The sequence below is a fragment of the Fukomys damarensis genome, unplaced genomic scaffold (assembly GCF_012274545.1).
Source record: "Fukomys damarensis isolate Sample0158 unplaced genomic scaffold, DMR_v1.0_HiC HiC_scaffold_16, whole genome shotgun sequence".
Lineage (NCBI taxonomy): Eukaryota > Metazoa > Chordata > Mammalia > Rodentia > Bathyergidae > Fukomys > Fukomys damarensis.
The window spans coordinates 114,832,734-114,851,911 of NW_022900928.1; the positions used below are offsets into that span (position 1 = coordinate 114,832,734).

The 19,178-nt window shown below is 34.5% G+C and overlaps 1 protein-coding gene across 6 annotated transcripts in view; it reads right to left on the reverse strand.

The window, feature by feature from the left end:
- Positions 1-1,274: 1,274 nt before the first annotated feature.
- Positions 1,275-19,178, reverse strand: part of Abca12 (ATP binding cassette subfamily A member 12) — a 183,158-nt gene continuing 165,254 nt past the window's right edge. For all 6 annotated transcript variants that reach the window (XM_010616024.1, XM_010616023.1, XM_010616026.1 and 3 more), the window contains 11 exons: positions 18,760-18,919; positions 17,414-17,667; positions 14,788-14,992; positions 13,252-13,361; positions 12,826-12,967; positions 11,573-11,707; positions 9,251-9,354; positions 7,962-8,054; positions 6,678-6,783; positions 4,020-4,157; positions 1,275-2,798 (listed from right to left, as the gene is read on the reverse strand). In XM_010616024.1, the coding sequence (XP_010614326.1) occupies positions 2,691-2,798; positions 4,020-4,157; positions 6,678-6,783; positions 7,962-8,054; positions 9,251-9,354; positions 11,573-11,707; positions 12,826-12,967; positions 13,252-13,361; positions 14,788-14,992; positions 17,414-17,667; positions 18,760-18,919 (1,555 nt within the window). In that variant the 3' untranslated portion in view covers positions 1,275-2,690. The remainder of the gene's footprint in view (positions 2,799-4,019; positions 4,158-6,677; positions 6,784-7,961; positions 8,055-9,250; positions 9,355-11,572; positions 11,708-12,825; positions 12,968-13,251; positions 13,362-14,787; positions 14,993-17,413; positions 17,668-18,759; positions 18,920-19,178) is intronic.

Here is a 19,178-nt window from a genome sequence, read left to right on the forward strand (position 1 = left end):
TTTTTGCATCTATATTCATTAAGGAGATTGGTCTGTAGTTCTCCTTTTTGGTTGTATCTTTCTCTGGTTTGGGAATCAGAGTGATACTTGCTTCCAGGAATGAATTTGGAAGTATAGCTTCTCTTTCAATTTCATTGAAAAGTTTGAAGAGTAATGGTAGTAGTTCTTCTCTAAATGTCTTGTAAAATTCAGCAGTGAATCCATCAGGGCCTGGGCTTTTCTTTGTTGGTAAGTTTTTAATTACATTTTCAATTTCACTGATTGTGATTGGGGTGTTTAAAATGTTTTTATCTTCTTCGTTCAACTTTGGTAATTCATAAGTATCTAGAAATCTGTCCATTTCTTCTGTGTTTTCCATTTTATTAGAGTACAGGTTCTCAAAGTAGGTGTTCATGATCCTCTGGATTTCTTTCGGATCTGTTGTGACTTCGCCTTTTCATTCCTAATTGCTATTCATGCTTTTAATTGTCCTTCCAACCATTCCCCTTCTCACTGGACTTTCATCTCTCTTCGTTACTCACCCTTCCACTATTCCTTGCATCTTTGATGTCTTTTCTCTGCTTTTCTTTGCTTTCCTTCCCACCATTGCACAGAAGTAATTAAACAACCAAGCAACAAAGCAACCACAACAGACTCTTCAATAAACATATCCCTTCTACCCTTTCATGGGCCTTGGTCATCTTTTTGTCCCTTGGGCTCCTGGGGATACTCTTGCTCACAGAATTGTACCTTCTACTCCAAAAGGATTGCTATTTATGTATCATACTCACCAAAGACATTCTCTATCCTAAGATAAATTATATTGCCATCTGTTAAGATATGTATGCTAGTTTGGATATATGACAAATTATGATGCATTCTTTCACAGAAAGATAGAAGGTATAATGGTATACAATATTTAGAACAGGCAGATAGGTTTAAACTGAGAACGTACAGTGAACCCTTGACTTATGAATGGAAATTGTTCATGAGAGCTGGTTGTAATTCAAGTGGGCCAATTGAAGACTCAGGCTTCTCTATACAGCCTTCAAAGTCTCTCCTATATAATTTCTTCCAGGCAGATCTCAATGTTCTTAGAGAGACATTGGCCCAGTATTTCTCAACCCCACACAGGAAAGGATATAATATTCTCTCCAGAACTCTTCAAAGATTAAATATGTATCTGAAACCATCTGGAAGCACAAGCAGCTGGCATTTAGGTTGTAACTCAAGACTTTGGTCATAAGTTAAAACTAAAATTTCAATTGTTATAGAAGTTGTTCATATGTCAGGCAGGTCGTAACTCAAGAGTCCACTGTAGCGCAATAAAACTTTTGCAGAAAGTGTAGCACTTCTGGAAACTGTTATCTGGGCACCAAGAGTGGGGGAAAAGCAATCCTAGTAAGGGAACAGCACACACAAAGGTCTTCAGATGGGAAAATTTTGGAGCACTGGAAAAACTGAAAGAGGGTAGTATGATTAGATCCTAAAGAGCAAGAAGAAATTAATGGGGATTATGGCAAAAAGACAAGTGAAGACTCAATCATATGGGACCTTGTGGGCCACATGACTCCTGACTCTTTCCTAACAAATGAAATGACATCATGAATTTTTTTGCTAAACTTCGAGTTTATTGGTTTTATTTTTAAAAGGAAACATTCATACTAAGGCTGGCAAATTTGGACAGACATACAATCACATACACACACTTGCACACCCACACATAAATGATACACAAAGCAACTTCCTCCAGGGCCATGTAATTTGGTATTATTAAAAAGTCTATTCTGCACCCATGTACATGTCTCAGGGTGAGCTGAGCAATTAGCTGAAAATTAACTTCATATTCATTTTCCTGCCACAGGAATGTTTCCTGAGGAGGAACTTGGAATATGAGGGTTACTGTAAGAGCTTAAAAAATGTTGCCTGCCAGCAGCACATGCACTCTCAGTTTTCAGCATTTATATCAGTCCAGCTGACACATCCATTCCCCGCTAAAGAGCAAGTAGCTTCTTGCTCTGCCCAGTGCCTTACTATTGGCAAAGCAGGGCAGGAAGAAGTCTAAGTTCTGTTTACCAAGCCAGGGCAAACAGCTCTCTTAATTTTTTCTGCATTCTTGCAAAAAAGCACTTACCGGGGTTATTTATCCCCCCAGGTATTCTCAAGTACTAAAAATGACACACACACCCTTTCTAGACATTATGCTCACTGCTTACTGCCAGTGTACACCTGGCCCTTAACACTTAACCCATATCAGTAAATTCATGTATCTGCAATGATGTACATTCTGTTCTTTTGTAGAAATAAATTATTTTGTTTGCTCACCCAACCCTATCTATCCCAACCCACTTTACTTTTCTTCTCCATTCTTACTTTTCAACTACTAATATCTATACCTTTAAAGCTGTCTTTTTATTGAAAGTAATAAATTAAGGCAATCATCACGAGGCATTTTTCCTCTTCAGCTGTGAATCACCAGCATATACATTAGCATGCTCACAGTGTTGAGTATACCAGGAATTTGTTTCTGCAGTGATAACATTCACTGATCTTATGGAGAAAAATGTCTTTTCAAAAATAACACTTAAGTTCTATACAAATGTGACTTTCCATACAGTGTGATACTTTAAAATGAAGGAATTTTGAGAATGTGATATCCTCTTCAAAATACATCCATTGGCAGTTTGCTGAAATCAAGTTTTCAGTGGCTACTAAGACTCCATCTGGTCATCCTGTGAGTCCACACTTATAGTGGAACCTTGGCTGCTTGTGTCAGCATTTTCATAGGACTTTTGATCTTTGGCAAAGTTGATGAAAACCTGATTTGTTAAGGGAAATAAAACCATTAGGGCCAGAATAGCAAAAGAAGAAATAAAGTTAAGATATGCCTACATATATTCAACCACACTCAGTTGGTCAGTTTAACTGGAGTTTGAAAACAGAACGAAAATCTGTAACTATATTAATGACATTTATGATCGTAAACTAAATCTAGAGCTATACTTGAATATCTATAACTATATATTTATATCATATGATCTATATCAATGTCTTTATCAAATATAATTAAAGTGCCTACCCCAAGCCCTGTCTAATGTTTATATTTCAATAAAATAAAAGTTATGTAGAAATCCCATGTAATGTTCAGTTAGCCAGTTATTTAATAGATAGGGCTTTTCAGATATTAAAAATTGTTAAATACATTAGTTATAGATTCATCTCAATTTATCCTGGATTCTAGTTTTTGCCAGGCATGATGGCACATGGAAACTAAATCTCAAGACTAAATCTTCTCTGAGGGCAATGGCATAATTGTCTTAGGTCCCTATTAAAATGCCCAAAGCCCCATAAAAGTTGTCCATAAAATGCAGCATGATACATCAACTCAGAGGCCTGTCAGGATTTCCTTTCAGTTCCATTTCAGTGATGGACACAATCAACCGTGTTTCTAAGTTATACAGGATGAGCTGTATCAAGTTAAGATAGTACAGTGGTGATGAAGGATGATATATGAAGCATTTAGTTATAGAATGTAAATGTAATTAAGACAGATACAAATAAAAGGAAATAATTCTTCATTTGCTGCATTAACTTTGTAAATTTTGGAGACTTTGAAGACTGCAGGATCTCTTGCCACTCCTATGCTACCCTCACCCAGAAAGCCCATCAACAGAAATGTTCTTTATGAAACCTACCAAGGAGAAAGTAGGGAAAAGCATTAACAATTTATTTTGTGGATGAAAATAGTATTTTGTTGCTTTACATATGCATATAATTTTGTGAATACAGCTGTCTTAAAGGCTGGAAAAAAAATCTTCATTTAAAAATAGTTCATGACTTTCATATTTTTTTAATATCCCCAAGTGCTGTCAGAAATAAATTAGGCTCTTTGTTAAGTTTTTCAGGTGTAAGATTAGATATTGCTTCAATTAAAAATAAATTGAATTCATTAAAAGGAAGTAACCAAGACGCATGATAATTTTTATGTGACATGGATAATGGATATACATCCTATACATGGATAATGGTATGCATCTTACCTCTTCCAGAGTAGTCTGACTCACTAGGAAATTTGTGATATTTAAAGCAGTCTTGTTGGTTTCTAGCAGATCAAAAATGTTTGCTACTCCTCCTGCAGTGACTGGTACGTGGTACTCCAGCATGCTAAGGTGTTGATCCTGTGGGAACCAAAAGAAAAACTTATTTTAAAAAGATAGGTAATGTTGCGTTCATTAGACATAACTGAGCACTAAGAACAATACCGAAATTTATTCTACTGAAAATGGTGCTGCAGTGTAAATAATGGGTATGCTTAGAAGCAACTTTTGAGATGCAAAATTTTATGAATGTCAAAGAGAAAACAAATTTAAAAGTTAATACAATTTTCAAAACATTCTGCAAACTTGTGCAGCTATAAAGTCATAAATCTTGCCTGGAAATTTTTTTGCTCAGTGATATTTCACATCTGACTTTAGTCTCAGCTCACATAAACTTCTCAGCAATCAGTTCTACTTTATTTTATGAATTTTTATTTTTATAAGTGCATGTTTGCAGTACATAAAGATTACATTCATCCTGCGCAGTTGGTACATATCCATAACAATCTTCATTCTTTTTTTATCTCCTTGTACTCCCCTCCTTCAGAGATCAATTTTAGTAATTTTATTTTTATGTTAGAATTGTTCTAAAACACTAGTAATTAGCTGTTAAATTTATATTGGAAAATTCTAGTTTTTAAAAATATTGTCTAGAAAAACCTCATTCAAATGAGGTTACATCCTTTTCCAACTCACCTTAAAAATATTTAAAAATTTAAAAAATTTTAGTTAACAGTATCACCATCTACTTAGTAATATATTCTTACTGCCTTGGGGTATCTTTAACATCATACTTTTCTGAATATTTAATTAGTTACCATATATTTTTTTCTGTTTATTAAGATAGCTATTTCTTTTGCTCTCTACTTACACCACAGATATTAACTTGATACTCACCACATCTGAGTTAGTGCAGTAACCACTTTGGAATCCTAGAAACTAGACACCAATTTATTCTGGCACGAAGCCATCAGAGTGATATTTTCTAAGCACTAGTTTGAAGAGGATACTTTCTTATTGAGAATCTACCCTGGTGGTGATCCAATCAAGATTATACATTTTGGCCTGATATTCAAGCCTTTTCCTCTTCACTCCTTTTCCCATACTCTCTGCATTATGCCTATCACTGCAATCTGGCCAGCTTGCTTACTTTTGCTGTCAAACTGTTGCGCTGGTATTTGCTTTCTTGAGATCTAGAAACCATTTCAGGAGGGTAAAAGATGGTCTGCTTAGGGTGAAATCAAACTTTTATCATCACTTTGTTTGCCTTAGATAGCCTTGGTCCCATGAGGAAGAAACTGGGATAAATGTAATTTAATTACTCAGCAAATAAAGATTTCACACCAGAAATTCACTAAAAGAAAAAGCATATGATCGACATGATTTGTACAAGGAAGATGTCCTTTAACTTTTAAATTTGATTTAAATTTAGATGACAGAAAATGGGCCTTGATAAGAATCATGAAAGCTATAATTTTCTAGAGATGTTAGCCAAGGCTTGAGGAGGCTGAGGCTAAAGTATTTTATAAATATCAAGGAATTATTTTAAAAATGCATTGCTTTGTTTCCTAAAATCATTTACTAAAATCATCTACATTACTATTGTGCCTTATAGTTGATAAGGTATTCTTATGGACTCTGCCATTTCACTCTCATACCTTTTTTTGTGAAATAGATGTATATCCCTATTTTATAAATGAAAAATTTGAGGTTTAGAGACTTGAACCGTCTTGTTCAATATCACCCTACATGGCTGTGCTTGGTTCAAAGTTTTATCAGTTCTTTTCATTATTCCACATCTGATTTCCTTTTAACAACAATTACTCACTGTTTCACCAACTTCTGCAAATTGCTTATCAAAGATATTGCAATAATCTTTTGTCTGTCGAGTAGTTTAAGTCCATACTATGTAAAAAAATATAATAATAAATAAATAAATAAGGGCTGGGAATTTAGCTAAGTAGTTCTGCTGCCTGCCTCACAAGCATGAGGACCCAAGTTCAATTCCCAGTACCCCCACCAAAAAAGAAAAGTCCATACTACGTGAGATCTCACATACTATGTTTATGTCCCTGTGTGTCTGTCCAGTGACTTTATAGTATATATGTAAGATTAAATTAATATTAAGATATTTCATCTCATTGGACATTGAAGACTTATTGCGGACTTATTTTTAAATGAGGCCACAAAATAGATAACCTCCTTCAGCTATAACATTCTGGATTCTCTGATTTCTTTCCCCGTGGAGAAAGGCCCTTGGTAATGTAATAACTGTCATTCCTCAATTCCTTCATGTATCTAAGCAGCAAACTGGCAAAATATATTACTAAAAAGAAAGTAGAGTGTGAATATAAGGACTCTGTGAGGAAGAGATAAACATATATGAAAAACTATATTAACTCTAATAGCTATACTAACAGAATTTGAAAATGTTATTTGTCCATACAAAGTGTGCTTCTGAGTGTCTTATATATCGTAAACTATAATATACTATGATTAATAACAAAGCTATGATGGACTTGGAAATAACAGATATCCACTACAATACTGTACTACACCTATCAAAGCTCATCAAGATCAAAAAGCAGGGCCATCACTTACTTTTAAATACGTTTTTGGAAAGTGCAGTTGCATGAACCTTGTGAGAGTCTCCATGCTCACTTTGCTGTTCTTTAAATGAACCTTCACAGTAAACCCACGTCCAAACCTAGAAAGAAAAGTGCAAAACACAATACATATTATATTTTGCCAAAATTGTTCCCCTGGAGTTCTGGATAATGAAACACAACCCAAGCTGGCAATTATGGCCCTTTTTCTTATATAAAGACTGTCATTTTGTCATGGACTCAGGACTTGTTGCAAACTGGCAACCATTCATTGCTATGACTTTTTAAATTTATTTCCCATCTGTACAGTAAGTTAGATTCTTTGAACAAAAGCAATATTGGAAAGAAAACATAAACTATGGCTTTCTTTGATAACTATGAATTGGCAATGGGTGTCATTTTCTGGGGTTAAATATATTCTAATTTGAAGTAAGCAATGTCTTGAGACAAGTTATAATGAATTTGGTAACAACAGTCAATATTAACACAATTGGGATTTAAAAAAGAAATATGAAATCAGCATACTAGACCTCACTACACCAATAATGGAGTTCATAAACAAGTCAAAATAGACCCCTGAGAAAAACATAAGACCTCTGTCACCTTTTTTCCTTGTTTTGATTTTTCCTTGTTTTGATTATGTTATAAGAAAGTCAAGTTATTGTCTAAAATGATACAAAGCATTGTCCTGAAATTTGGAAATTACTATAGATATGTATAAATGCATGTACATTCTGATGAATATAAACTACTAATTTAATTTTAATTTGATGGTAAAATGATATTTATGCACATTTCCCTGGTATAGTCTTGATTAAAAAGTTTTCAATATGGTAAAAATGTTAAACAGCTTACTGAAGGCTTATGCAAATAGCAAATAAACATGCTAGATAAAAATATATACCTACATGTACTTGTTAATATCTACTTTATTATTGTATAAATTCCCAAAGCTTCTCTAAGAGTATTATAGTTGTGGGTTTATTACTATTATCATTATCATTATTAGCTCTGGTTGTGGAATTATTATAATTATTGTCATCATCATTATTATTAGCTTTAGATCTTCAAAGATTTAGGTGTATTAACTAAAAATACAATAAACTCTCAAAATACTTTAATCTAAGGTGGGTCAGTGAGTATTCTAAAGATTAGCTTCTCTATTCCTGTTGTACTTCTCATTGCAAGATAGGCTGCTGAGATAATCCTTGAAACTGGAGACAGCACCATTAGATTGACTACTCCGAACCTTGTGCTAAACAATACATTTGTTCTTTACCTGCTCTTTATGTGCTGTAAAGATCCAATACACTGGAACCTTCCATTCACCATAATGGCCAACCTGGTACAAAGAGCTTCACATTCTTCCATGCTGAAAGAGGAAGTAAAAGCACATCAGCTTTCAGAGCACAGAGAATTGGACTGAGCTTCATAAGCATAGGATTAATTACTTTATTATTACACCTGAGAACTCTGTCTTGAAGGAGAACAAAAAAAATCTTTTAAAATATAAATTAAATGTCTTCAGGTAGGGTTTTTAAATGTTTTTTTCTAAAACTGGAGGCCCTCTCTCTCATTTGGAAGGCCCTCCTATCAAACGCAATATTTCTTTCAAGCTCTTTTAAGGTTTGACTCAAGACCTACATTTCCTAAGAAATGTCTCCAAAATAACCCCAAGCTTATTTCATTATGCTTCCTACTCTAGTTCACTTTTATATTTTTGGATTTATAACTAGCTAATCTGTACTTGATTACATGCTCTCTCATTTTCATAACCAGAGGCAGCCCTAGCTATCACCTTGTTCATTTCACACAAATGTTCATGGGAATGAAATACTTAGCTCCAGTGTGCTGGGGACAGAGGAAGAATGTAAACCAGCCCTTGAATAATAAATATTTAAATAATTGTTTTTTCTACTATATGATCATTTTAATGCAAGGAGAATTTAATCCAAATCATAATGCCATGGCAACATCATAAGAGAGGCTTTAGTATCACTGCTACTTTAAGGGAGAGAATACTTCAGGAGGGGAGGGATGTGAACTGGGTCTGGAAGAACTGGTCAGATTAGAACTTGGAGAGGTTGCAAGAAGAGGTCATTTCAAGCAGAAAGCACACCTGAAGAAAGAACATGGAAATAGGAAGGGGTAATGTGTGCTTGGAGAACTATGAGCAATTCAGACTGGTGGTGGAGGATGTGGTAGGAAAAAAACTGAAAATTTGAAAGAGGCCAGACAATAGAAGGCCTCACACAGTAAGGCTGAGGATACTGAATTTCATTTGATAGGCCATAAATAAGTGAGTTAAGAGCCATAAGTGAGTTAAGAGGGTCATGAATTGTGCCAAATCTGTTTTTTAAAAAACTTCTTATAGCTTACACTCTGTCCTAGCACATTAATCTCACCATAAAAACCTACTCATTTGACTTGGCCCTACCTCTATAAGCATAAAACACATTTATACAATTGAAGATATTCACTATCTCTATATAATGCACAGGATTACCTTTTCTTAGCTAACATGCTAAGATTGTGTCCCTTGACTCTAAGGCCCTATATTCCACTCACCTGTGAGATGTAAGGATGACAGAGCACTTGTTCTGTACTTCCTCTGAAATGATCTTCCAGAGGTGCCGTTTCGACTTAGGATCCATCCCAGAGCTCGGCTCATCCTTAATAGTTACAAGAAAAATTTATCAAATTAATTAATATCTGATGAGGTTCTTTACACACATCACTGAGTCTCGATTTCCTAGAACAGAAATCACTTTTTGAAGTTCTGTGACTAGCTTGTTTTATACCTAATAGGCCTTTTTCTGCTGCTGTCAAAAAGCTCAAAATTAAGTATTTAAAACTGTCAATCTGTTTAAAAAAGTGTCTGGGTGAAATTGATGCCCTGTTACTTTACATACATTTCTTCTGTTTCGTTGGAAGAAAAGTTTGCTTCAGTTACTGACAAAGCAGGGTTTTTGTATTTAATTCTACATTGTCAAGCACATATTGGAAGCTGTATCAGCATGATTGCTATCACGCTCATGAAAGCAGAGTTGTGGCTGTGAGTCATAATATGCTTTTTGAAGCAGAACAAAACCATGATTTGATAGTTTCGTTAATATGTTTGAGATGTATTTTTAGTTTTATGTTAGTAATTGAAATTTAGCACTACTTGGGAAAATAAATATACAATTTTCAGAAATTGCCATGTTAAAAAAAAAAATATATATATATATATATATATTATTTGTCCAAAGTAAATGGTGCTTTGAAAAATTCTTCAGAAATAAAATTTTAAAAATGTAACAACAGATGATCTAAATAAGCAATAATAGATCCTGACACAATTGTAAAAAAAATTATAGGTCAAGATTAGGTAAAAATTTAAAACTGTCTCTGGAAGAGAAAAGTATGTACATAGGATAGTCAGGCTTATTTTTATAGAAGGTATTAAATTTTAAAAAAGAAATGAATGTTACTTTAGGAAAACAGTAAAGAACATACTCTCACTGCTTCTATTTTTGGAAAAATAGCCTATCTGGTAAACAAATCCAGACGAAAACATGGCATCTTTATTTGTTTGTTTGTTTGTTTGTATATTTATTTTGGTACCACAGATCGAACTCAGGACTTTGTGCTTATGAGGCAGGCTGTGGAACCACTGAGCTAAATCCCTGACTTGAAAACATATCTTTCATAGCCTGTATTTTAGTTCAGCTCATTACTATATAGCATTTACATAGCACTTTTACCATTTTAAAATGTTTTACATATATTATCTCACAGGGGTGCCTAAAGATTGATTTGCTCAACCGAAGGGACACTTATACAGTAGAATTCCATTATCAGCATCGATTGGCAGGGATGTAATGCATTAGAAGCTGATGGCATTATAGAAAGATGGGCTGTGCATCATTCTCTCTAAGCAGTTTAAATAATTGGATCTACTCTATGACTTAATCCTTGGAGTAAAGTGACTATTTATAACTGGATTTTTATTGCATATAGTTAAGATGCATTTAGAATTTGGAGGTCCTTGAATCAAGGAGAGCTTCCAAAATAAAAAAAGTTTGTTTCTCTGAAATAAACATTCTTTCACATACTGGGCCTAGAGAAAAGAATACTCTACCACCACTGTGCATAATTTATGTTTCTAGGTGATCAGTTTAATTTTCCAGTTGTTAGCCAAAATAAAAAATGTAGAATACTTTTCTTTCTGTTCCACCTGGAATTCAGATAAAATAGCATGATGTATCATCTATCACATCTCAGGCTACATAATTCTTTTTTTGTTTTTTGTTTGTTTGTTTGTTTGTTTTTTGTACCGGGGATTGAACTCCGGTCTTTGCACTTGCAAGGCAGGCCACCAAACCACTGAGCTAAATCCCTGGCCCATAACTCATATTTTTAAGTTACAAAGAAATAAGATTTTAGCACAATGTATTGTCCTAAAATGTGCCTCAGTAGAAAATTTCTCCTCCTAAATTCCTCCTCAGTAGAAAATGGAACATCTATCTGTTCACCTGATTAGTACTTAATAGAAAGAGACGTGATTTCATCAATAAATGGGAATTAAATTCTACCATCTTCTATAACTTTACTTAGTTGTTCAAATATCCTGAATTTTGTATAGCTACTTCCCATCCTCATGCTAAATGCTTTCTCAGAAATCCACTGAGCCAGTGTTTCAGATAAAAAGTTTTTGAAAACATTATTGTGGCAACTCATCATCTGCTGATATAAATTTCCTTGATGTGATAGTATAGGTTCCCTGTAAAATAAATGGCACATAGTGAGACCTCACTAAATGCCGTGACAACGAAGATGAGTTGTTAACACACACTCGGATGTGCTGCTCTAATTATGTAGCAGTCTTTTTCATAATGCCTCTCTTACCAGTAGTAGAATGGAAGGTTTCCCTATTAAGGCCAGAGCAGTGGATAATTTTCTTTTTGTGCCATAACTGCACATAGAGGTGGATCTGTCCTTGTAGAGCATCAAGTGAAGTCTCCTAAGGAGTTTATGAACCGTCTGTGGATAATAAAAGAGGAATTAGGCTGACCTTCCCCTGGCAAAACCCTTAAAGCACCAAATGGAAGAAAATCTGCCTGAGAAAAGAAAATTTTATCAGGGAGACTAGAGGCCAAGAAAAAAATTAAAACATTTAAATTCAACATAGATTTTATTTTCATTTTAAAGGGCTATTTAAAAATTAATAGTTCATTTAAAGAGATAAAAGCAATTCCTCAGAGGCTTATTTCAAATGAGATTTTTCCTTCCCAGTGTGTGTGTGTTTACTGTTTCAGACTGTACTTTTGTGCTATATTACCACAGGATTCTCCTATAAAGCTTAAAAGCTTAAAATAACTAAAACAGAATTCAAAGGCAGGTTTGTCATTGATCGTCAACACTGCTTCACCTTTGTTCTGACTGAGGGGTGAGTTGTCACAAAGGCTTTAAGTCTATTTAAAAATGACCCACTATCGAAAACTTCAGTGCATCTAGAATTATGAGTTCTTGTAGTTATTTCTGTAGTTAAATGGTCCTGGCAAATAATTAATTCCTAGTTGGACTTATGCAGCAGGCCTCCAGGGTTGCAAAAAAACAGAAGAAACTGCCCTAAGGGTTAGTCATTCCATTACCAAGCCAAATTGTTGCAATGACACACAAAGTCACAGATAAAAGTCAAAATGGAGGTCTGAGGTTGTAGCTAAGTGGTGGAACATGTGCTTACTGTACATATGGCCTGGGGAACAATCCCAAGCAATACACAATAAAATAAAAATAGAAGGTATTCTATTTCACTTTGGCATTTTTCAGTTAATTCTATGTGTCAGTGTTTATTTGAACACCAAAGGATGTAAAAGAATCACCAACCAGTGCTCAGCTCAGAGCCTAATGCAGGTATGATCCTCTTTTTGACAGTTCTTAATAGAGCAACTGAAAAACTCCATCAAGAAGTTTTGAAGGTGTGTCCATGGGTGTGTGTAGAGTACACACAGTTAAGCTAAGTTGGGCTCATCCTCATTGTTAGGAAGAAAATATCATGGCTTTTCAGGTATCAAGTTGGTTTTATGGGAGGTGTAGTGGGAAGAAAACAAAAATAATAATGGTCATCAAATTAACTAGGTTTTCACATATGTACTCACTTCTTTGATATCTTTTTCTGGAATTCCATGGACCCTGGCATAGAAATACAAATGTTCTTCCACAGTTACTAGATCATCTAAGGCATCTTCCTGAGGGCAATAACCAACTAATGAGCTGTGAGAGTCAACATGACCCAGAGATCTGAATGAGGAAATAAAAAAACACATGAGTTTCAAAAATATGACTCTCCTGGTCTCCAAACGTTGGGAAGGTGGTTCTATTTTGCTCATAATAGTTGGTGATCTTGATGAAAAAAGGATAAAATTATCTCATGATCAGAGTCACATGAAAAGGCTTAAAAATCACCATTCACTTTGAATTTGATTTCCCCTTGAAGATTTAATAATACAAAATCACCTAGATGTCCATTTAAATTATTTTAATTGCATTGCACTTGTTAAGGTGGAAGCATTAGTTTTCCATACCCTGTCTTATTTCTGATCAGAATGTTTCCACTTGAAGGAACAATGTCTCCAGTCAACATCTTGAATATAGTGGTCTTGCCTGCTCCATTCACCCCAAGAAGGCCAAAGCACTAGTTTAAGGGGAGAAAAAAAAGATGTAAATCTTAGAGACATGTTGCTATTGTATCCCTCCCTCTCTCTCTCTCTTTTTTCCCCCTGCCTGGGTGAAATACATTTCCAAGAAAAATAAATCACTGAAATTATTCAAGGAAATGCTTTCTTGGCATTTGGTCAAACTTTCTCTTTTAAAATAAATTAGTGCTTTATGTAACTTTCTTCTCTTTAACCACCTGAACACTAGCAAATATATATACTGAGTACCTGTTTTACATAGTATGTTATATGACATGATATAATACCCCACAAGATAGACTAACTCAAATAAGTAATTACATTTATAGATTTCACAATATTCACACAAATCACAACTTTACTGAATAAGCTACTGAAGCAATAATTCCTTTATGCTAGCGAATAAATTTGATGCATGAAATTTGAGACTCTGCTCAGAAAACTAAGGAAATAGTTATATTCTTTTCCTTCTTTCAAATCTGCTTTAATACTATGCCTGTGAAAATGGCAAGAATATAAATGCATGGAGTTCTAGGACCTCATTTCTGACAACTTGTTTTCTTTACGGTGTCTTTTGGTAGAAGCTTGGGAATGAAAAGTTGAATAGAGCACTGAACAGGCTTTCTGACCAAATCCCACTCCAGAGAGGACAGTCGTTTGGGAAAGGACTCAGAACTTGCTGTGTGGTGGGAAATGGTGCCTCTTGTCTGCCTAGACTCACAGGGTAAAAAACAGGTGCTCATATATAAGTTTTATATTCATATATAGGGGATAAGATATGATTGAAAAATATGGTATGTTTAATAAAAATACATTACAGTAAAGACGAATTACCATTCACCTCCCTCAAAACTTCCCCATGTTTCCAACACATTTATTCCATTGATTTTGCCTCTCTTCAAAGCAGTTCAGGAAGTTCTTTTTTGGGTTGTGCTATAGTGGCTGCCTCAATGTCCTGAATCTATTCAAAATGTTTATCTTTCATGGACATTTTGACTGGGGAAAAGCCAGAAGTCATAATTGTACCAGATCTAGTGAATTAGATGGGTAAGGACACACCATAATGTTTTTATGAGCCTGACTTTCCCATTGGATGGCACTGGGCAGAAGCATTCATGAGAACTGCTTCAGAAAATGGCAAGAGAAATGAGTACGTGTGTGGAAAGTGAGGGGAGTACTTTGAAGGAGAATGATGGTAATGTATCATTTACTACAATAAATTTCTTTAAAAATATAAAATTCACCCTATTTTTGTCATCCTTTCTATATGTATATAAATGTTCATATGATGTGTATATATGTATACATATATGATGTATAGAAATATCGTTTTTTCTTATTTCTAGAAAAATACTGAAGAAAAATAATTAATTTTTATTTGTCACATACCGATAAAAAGGATAGAAATGAATTACAGTCCCTCACCTCTCCTGCGGGTATCCCGATGCTGATGTTATTCACAGCTATAATCTTTTTGTGGATAAGTTGGTAGGTCTTTGTGAGACGATGGAGTTGGACCAGATCAAACTCAGCTGCACCACTCTCAACTCTCAGTCTCTCAGCCCGCACATCTTCATCTTCATTTGTTATCTCCATTACAGGTGAAGAGCTAAATTTTCTGAAGAAGAGCCTTAAAAAAAACAGCCCCAGTGATATTATGTCAATGATTTTGAAATGAAGCTCCTCAATTTAGACATCTTTTGATGTTTTTTTCGCTTTACAGAACATGTACCAGTATTAAGCTTCTTTTAAATGTTTGGTATTATGCACTCAAACAACTTAAAAAATTAATATGGACTCTCTTCACCATATTCAATATGATATTTGAGAAGTAGCTTTTGTTTCTATGCCTTAAATGTTTACAGATCTACTGTTAAAATATAAAATCCTAATGTCAGTAATATGGAGCAGAGTCTGTGTTTGAAAGTCAGTTCTTAGTAAAGAACTTAGAGTAAAGCTAAACTCTACAACAGTTCAGTAAAACTGAAAACCTACAAGGATAAGATCAAAGATCATCATTTAAAAATACCTTGTCTATTGCTTTTCTCTTTTTAAAACTGTAGTAACATTTATGTAACTTCTAACCCCTTAAAATTTTTAAAAAAATGTGTAACATGCTATTGTTAACTATGGACACAATGTTACACAACAGATCTCTATTTTAAAATAATCTATGCTATGAATATCACTCCCCTTTTTACTGTGTCTCTCCTAAGCTCTAGAGAACATTTCAAGTCTGTAAGCTCTGCAAACTCACTAAGTCCCAAACCCACCTCAGTATCTTCCTAAAAAATACCAAAACAACATAAAATCCAACAAATCAATCCAGTTCTTCTTTCTAATGTTTCTGTTTCTTTTAATGTTTCTTCGAAACTTCCCTACTCCAAAGTCCACTGGTGCAGTCAGACCCAAACACCGGAAATGCCTTGTGACTCCCTGCCGTGGATCATTTTCAGTCCGTTTCAGTCCCCAGTACACACTTTCACTTCTCACCTCGCTTTCTCTAGGAGCTGAAACTGCCCCAGCGTCTCTTCCACTTCACCCTGCACAACCTCTGCAAAATCACACCCCTAGAGCAACATGTGATCATGATGATATCTTTTTAGAAACCTTTGCTGAATAAAGTCCAAACTGTGTCTCCTTCCCAAGCATTCAAGAGATTCCATAATCTCCCTACCTTTTATCTCCTAGTATTTCACTACGTTTATTCTATGTTTGAATCAACTTGTATTATTCCTTTTTTATATATGCTGTTATTATTTTTTGTGTATTTCTGCTTTTGGCTTTCCTCTTATTATAATTTAGCTAAAATTTTATTTCAATAGGTAATACATGTACATGATATTAAAGTTCAAATGGTACTAAAGAATATATAGTGAAAAGTCATCTTCAACCATGCCTAGTTCTTTTCAGCGTAGGCACCACTAGGATACGTATGGATTTGTATGCATACATCATAGATTTCTTTTCTAACTCAAATGGTAATAATGTACTTTAAACCTGGTCCTGAATATCACATTTTTTACTTAAAAATATTAGAAATAATCTCAGATATTGAATGTAGAACTGTATTATTCTTTGTAATGGTTGCATCATGTTGTGTTTATGAGTGTATACATATACAGTGGACCCTCGAGTTATGACCACCCTGACTCATGAACAATTTGGATTATGACAGGAATTTTAGTTTTAAGATAAACAAAGTCTTGAGTTACAACCTGAATGCTGGCCATTTGTGCTTCCAGATGGTCTCAGATATAGACTGGTTTAACCCTTAAAGAATTCTGGAAAATGCATTACAACATCCTTTTTTTGTGTGGGGTTAATTGAGAAGTCCTGGGCAAATGTCTCTCTAAGGATATTGAGATCTGCCTATATACAAGAGAGAGACTTTGAAGGCTGTGTAGAGGAGCCTGAGCCTTCAACTAACTAACTTGAGTTACAGCCAGCCCTCATGAATGAATTGAGTTAATAAGAAAAAAGGTCCACTGTAATTTATTTAACTACTTCTCAAATAAATAACATTCTGGTTGTTTCCACTGTATTAGAAATTGTTACTATGATTAATAATTCTGCATCTATGTGAGCATACCAGGAGGAAAAAAATCCCTAGAAATGCAATTGTGAGTCCAATGGTGTGTTTCTTTTCGTTTGTAATGCTACCCTTACTTCACCTCAATCTCCTTTTCCCAAACTTAATGTCAACATACTACATACACATTCAATCCTCTTTCTCATTTCTGCCTGTGAAAGTGTTTCCCATCCTTCCACACTCAACTCTTTTATATACACATTTTCTCTCTACCTCTGAATCTTAATCTCTTTTAAATGCTAAATACTGTACTTATTTTGACTTTCTTTCTTACAGCATCATAAGGTTAGATAACTGTTTACTAGAATGAAATGATGATAAATTATGCTAAAGTTTTTTAAGTTCTTGAACAAAACATTTTCATATTATTAGTGGAACCTAAGACTCTTGGTTCCTCCATGAATATTTGGAATTGAGTTCCATCATGGATGCCAAGCACTGTGTTTTTGTTGTATTTACCTGAGTTTTTTTATTAACCACTCATTGATTAAGAGTCGCAACAAAAAAAACAAGGTGCCTTGAGAAACCAAAGCCACAAACATTGCCCCTAGCTTATCCATTTCAAAAGTTTCATGTGGGTATTCCACTCCATATGCTTTTAAAAAATCCAGGACTGATTGTTGTTGAGAAAGTTCAATTAAACCATAGCCAAAACAGAATTGTGGGAAAATCAGGAAAATTTTCTTGAGGGTCTCAGAAATAAGTTCCAAAGTCTGAAACAAGAGAAATAACAATGAAGCTTACTGTTAGGCTTGCAACAAATTGATGAAAACTTAACACTAGATGTAGATAAACGTTTAGAAGTCTATCTAGATTGGCACTTATTTCATATGTGCTGAATTTGTATATAGATATTTACTAAAACCAAATGATGATACTTACTAAAACCAAATTTGTCATTAAAATATTAACAGAAAAAGCCTTTCTTGAGGTGACCTGAGGTCCAGGAGACAAAATAACTTTTAGGCCAGCCTTAAACTTTTGGAATACAGGGCCAGCTAGGGTGTTTGGGTCTGGTACAGGATACTGAGTACAAGAGGGCTTAATTTGGCAAAGTTTCAGAACCTAAGGTAATTTCTACTTGGAGAGAAACTAAAATGGAGAAATGAAATGGAAGGAGAGACAACATGTCCCGAAGAGGAGCAAATGGCTCATTTTCACGTTATTCACACTTGAGGCCAACTACTTCCACCTCATGAATTTTCTTTCTCCTCCTGGAGTGTGCTTGTCTGTTCCTCAGTTCACTTCATTTCCTCTCTATTCTTTGCTGTTCAATTGCCTGGCACTGTTAGTGCTTCTCTTCTCACTAATCATAATTGTCAGCTCTGAATGGAAAGTGAGGCTCACAATGAAGTAGATTCCAATACATGATTGAAGGGGAATGAATTAAGTTTTCTCTCTGAATGTTCAAATGAATCCCAACCCATAGTCCTATAACTAAGCCACTTTCCTTGTTACTACCATACCATAGGACTTTTTAATGAGTAAAATGTTTAGCCAAACAATTGGTAGTATGATTTATGTCACACCATACATTATATCTGACTTCACCTCTATCATCTCACTTGAGACTTATCAAATGTTAATTATTTTGATACTCAATAAATACAGTAAAAGGCATTAACTTACAATAGATCTTTAAAAGACTTTTTAAAAGCTGTAGTTTTTCTCTTTTTAATTTAATATAAGAGCCAAATGATTTTTTTTTATTTGAAGACTGAAGAATAAAGAAACTGTTTCTGCCTTGAGCACATTAAAGGTTCTGATACACTCACTGATATGTAACAGACTAATAAGGACCTTACCGGATCATTAGGCTTTTCCTTAGACAGAAAGTATACCACAGACAGGGAAACAATAGAATTGATGCCAAAAAACAGGTTGACACAGACATAAGTGATGAAGGCCATCCCTGTTTCATGGAAGAAGCCAGCCAGCAAATACATCCAAGAAAAGGTTGCATATCTGTAGGTTAATAATACTGAAATTAAATTACATTTTAATTTTCCTATTTTACACAGCTATAAAACAAAAACTTATATGAGTTTACAAAGTAAAAGTAAATATTAGTGATGAGTTGCCAAGCCTTGTAGCTAGATTTAACTCTCATTCCTCTTTTTGACAAAGAAACCCAAAGGACATTTTAAAATGATAGTAAGAAGCCTCTCTGTTAAGGACCCACGAGTCACCCAACATTATTACAACTACAAATTAATCCCCTCTG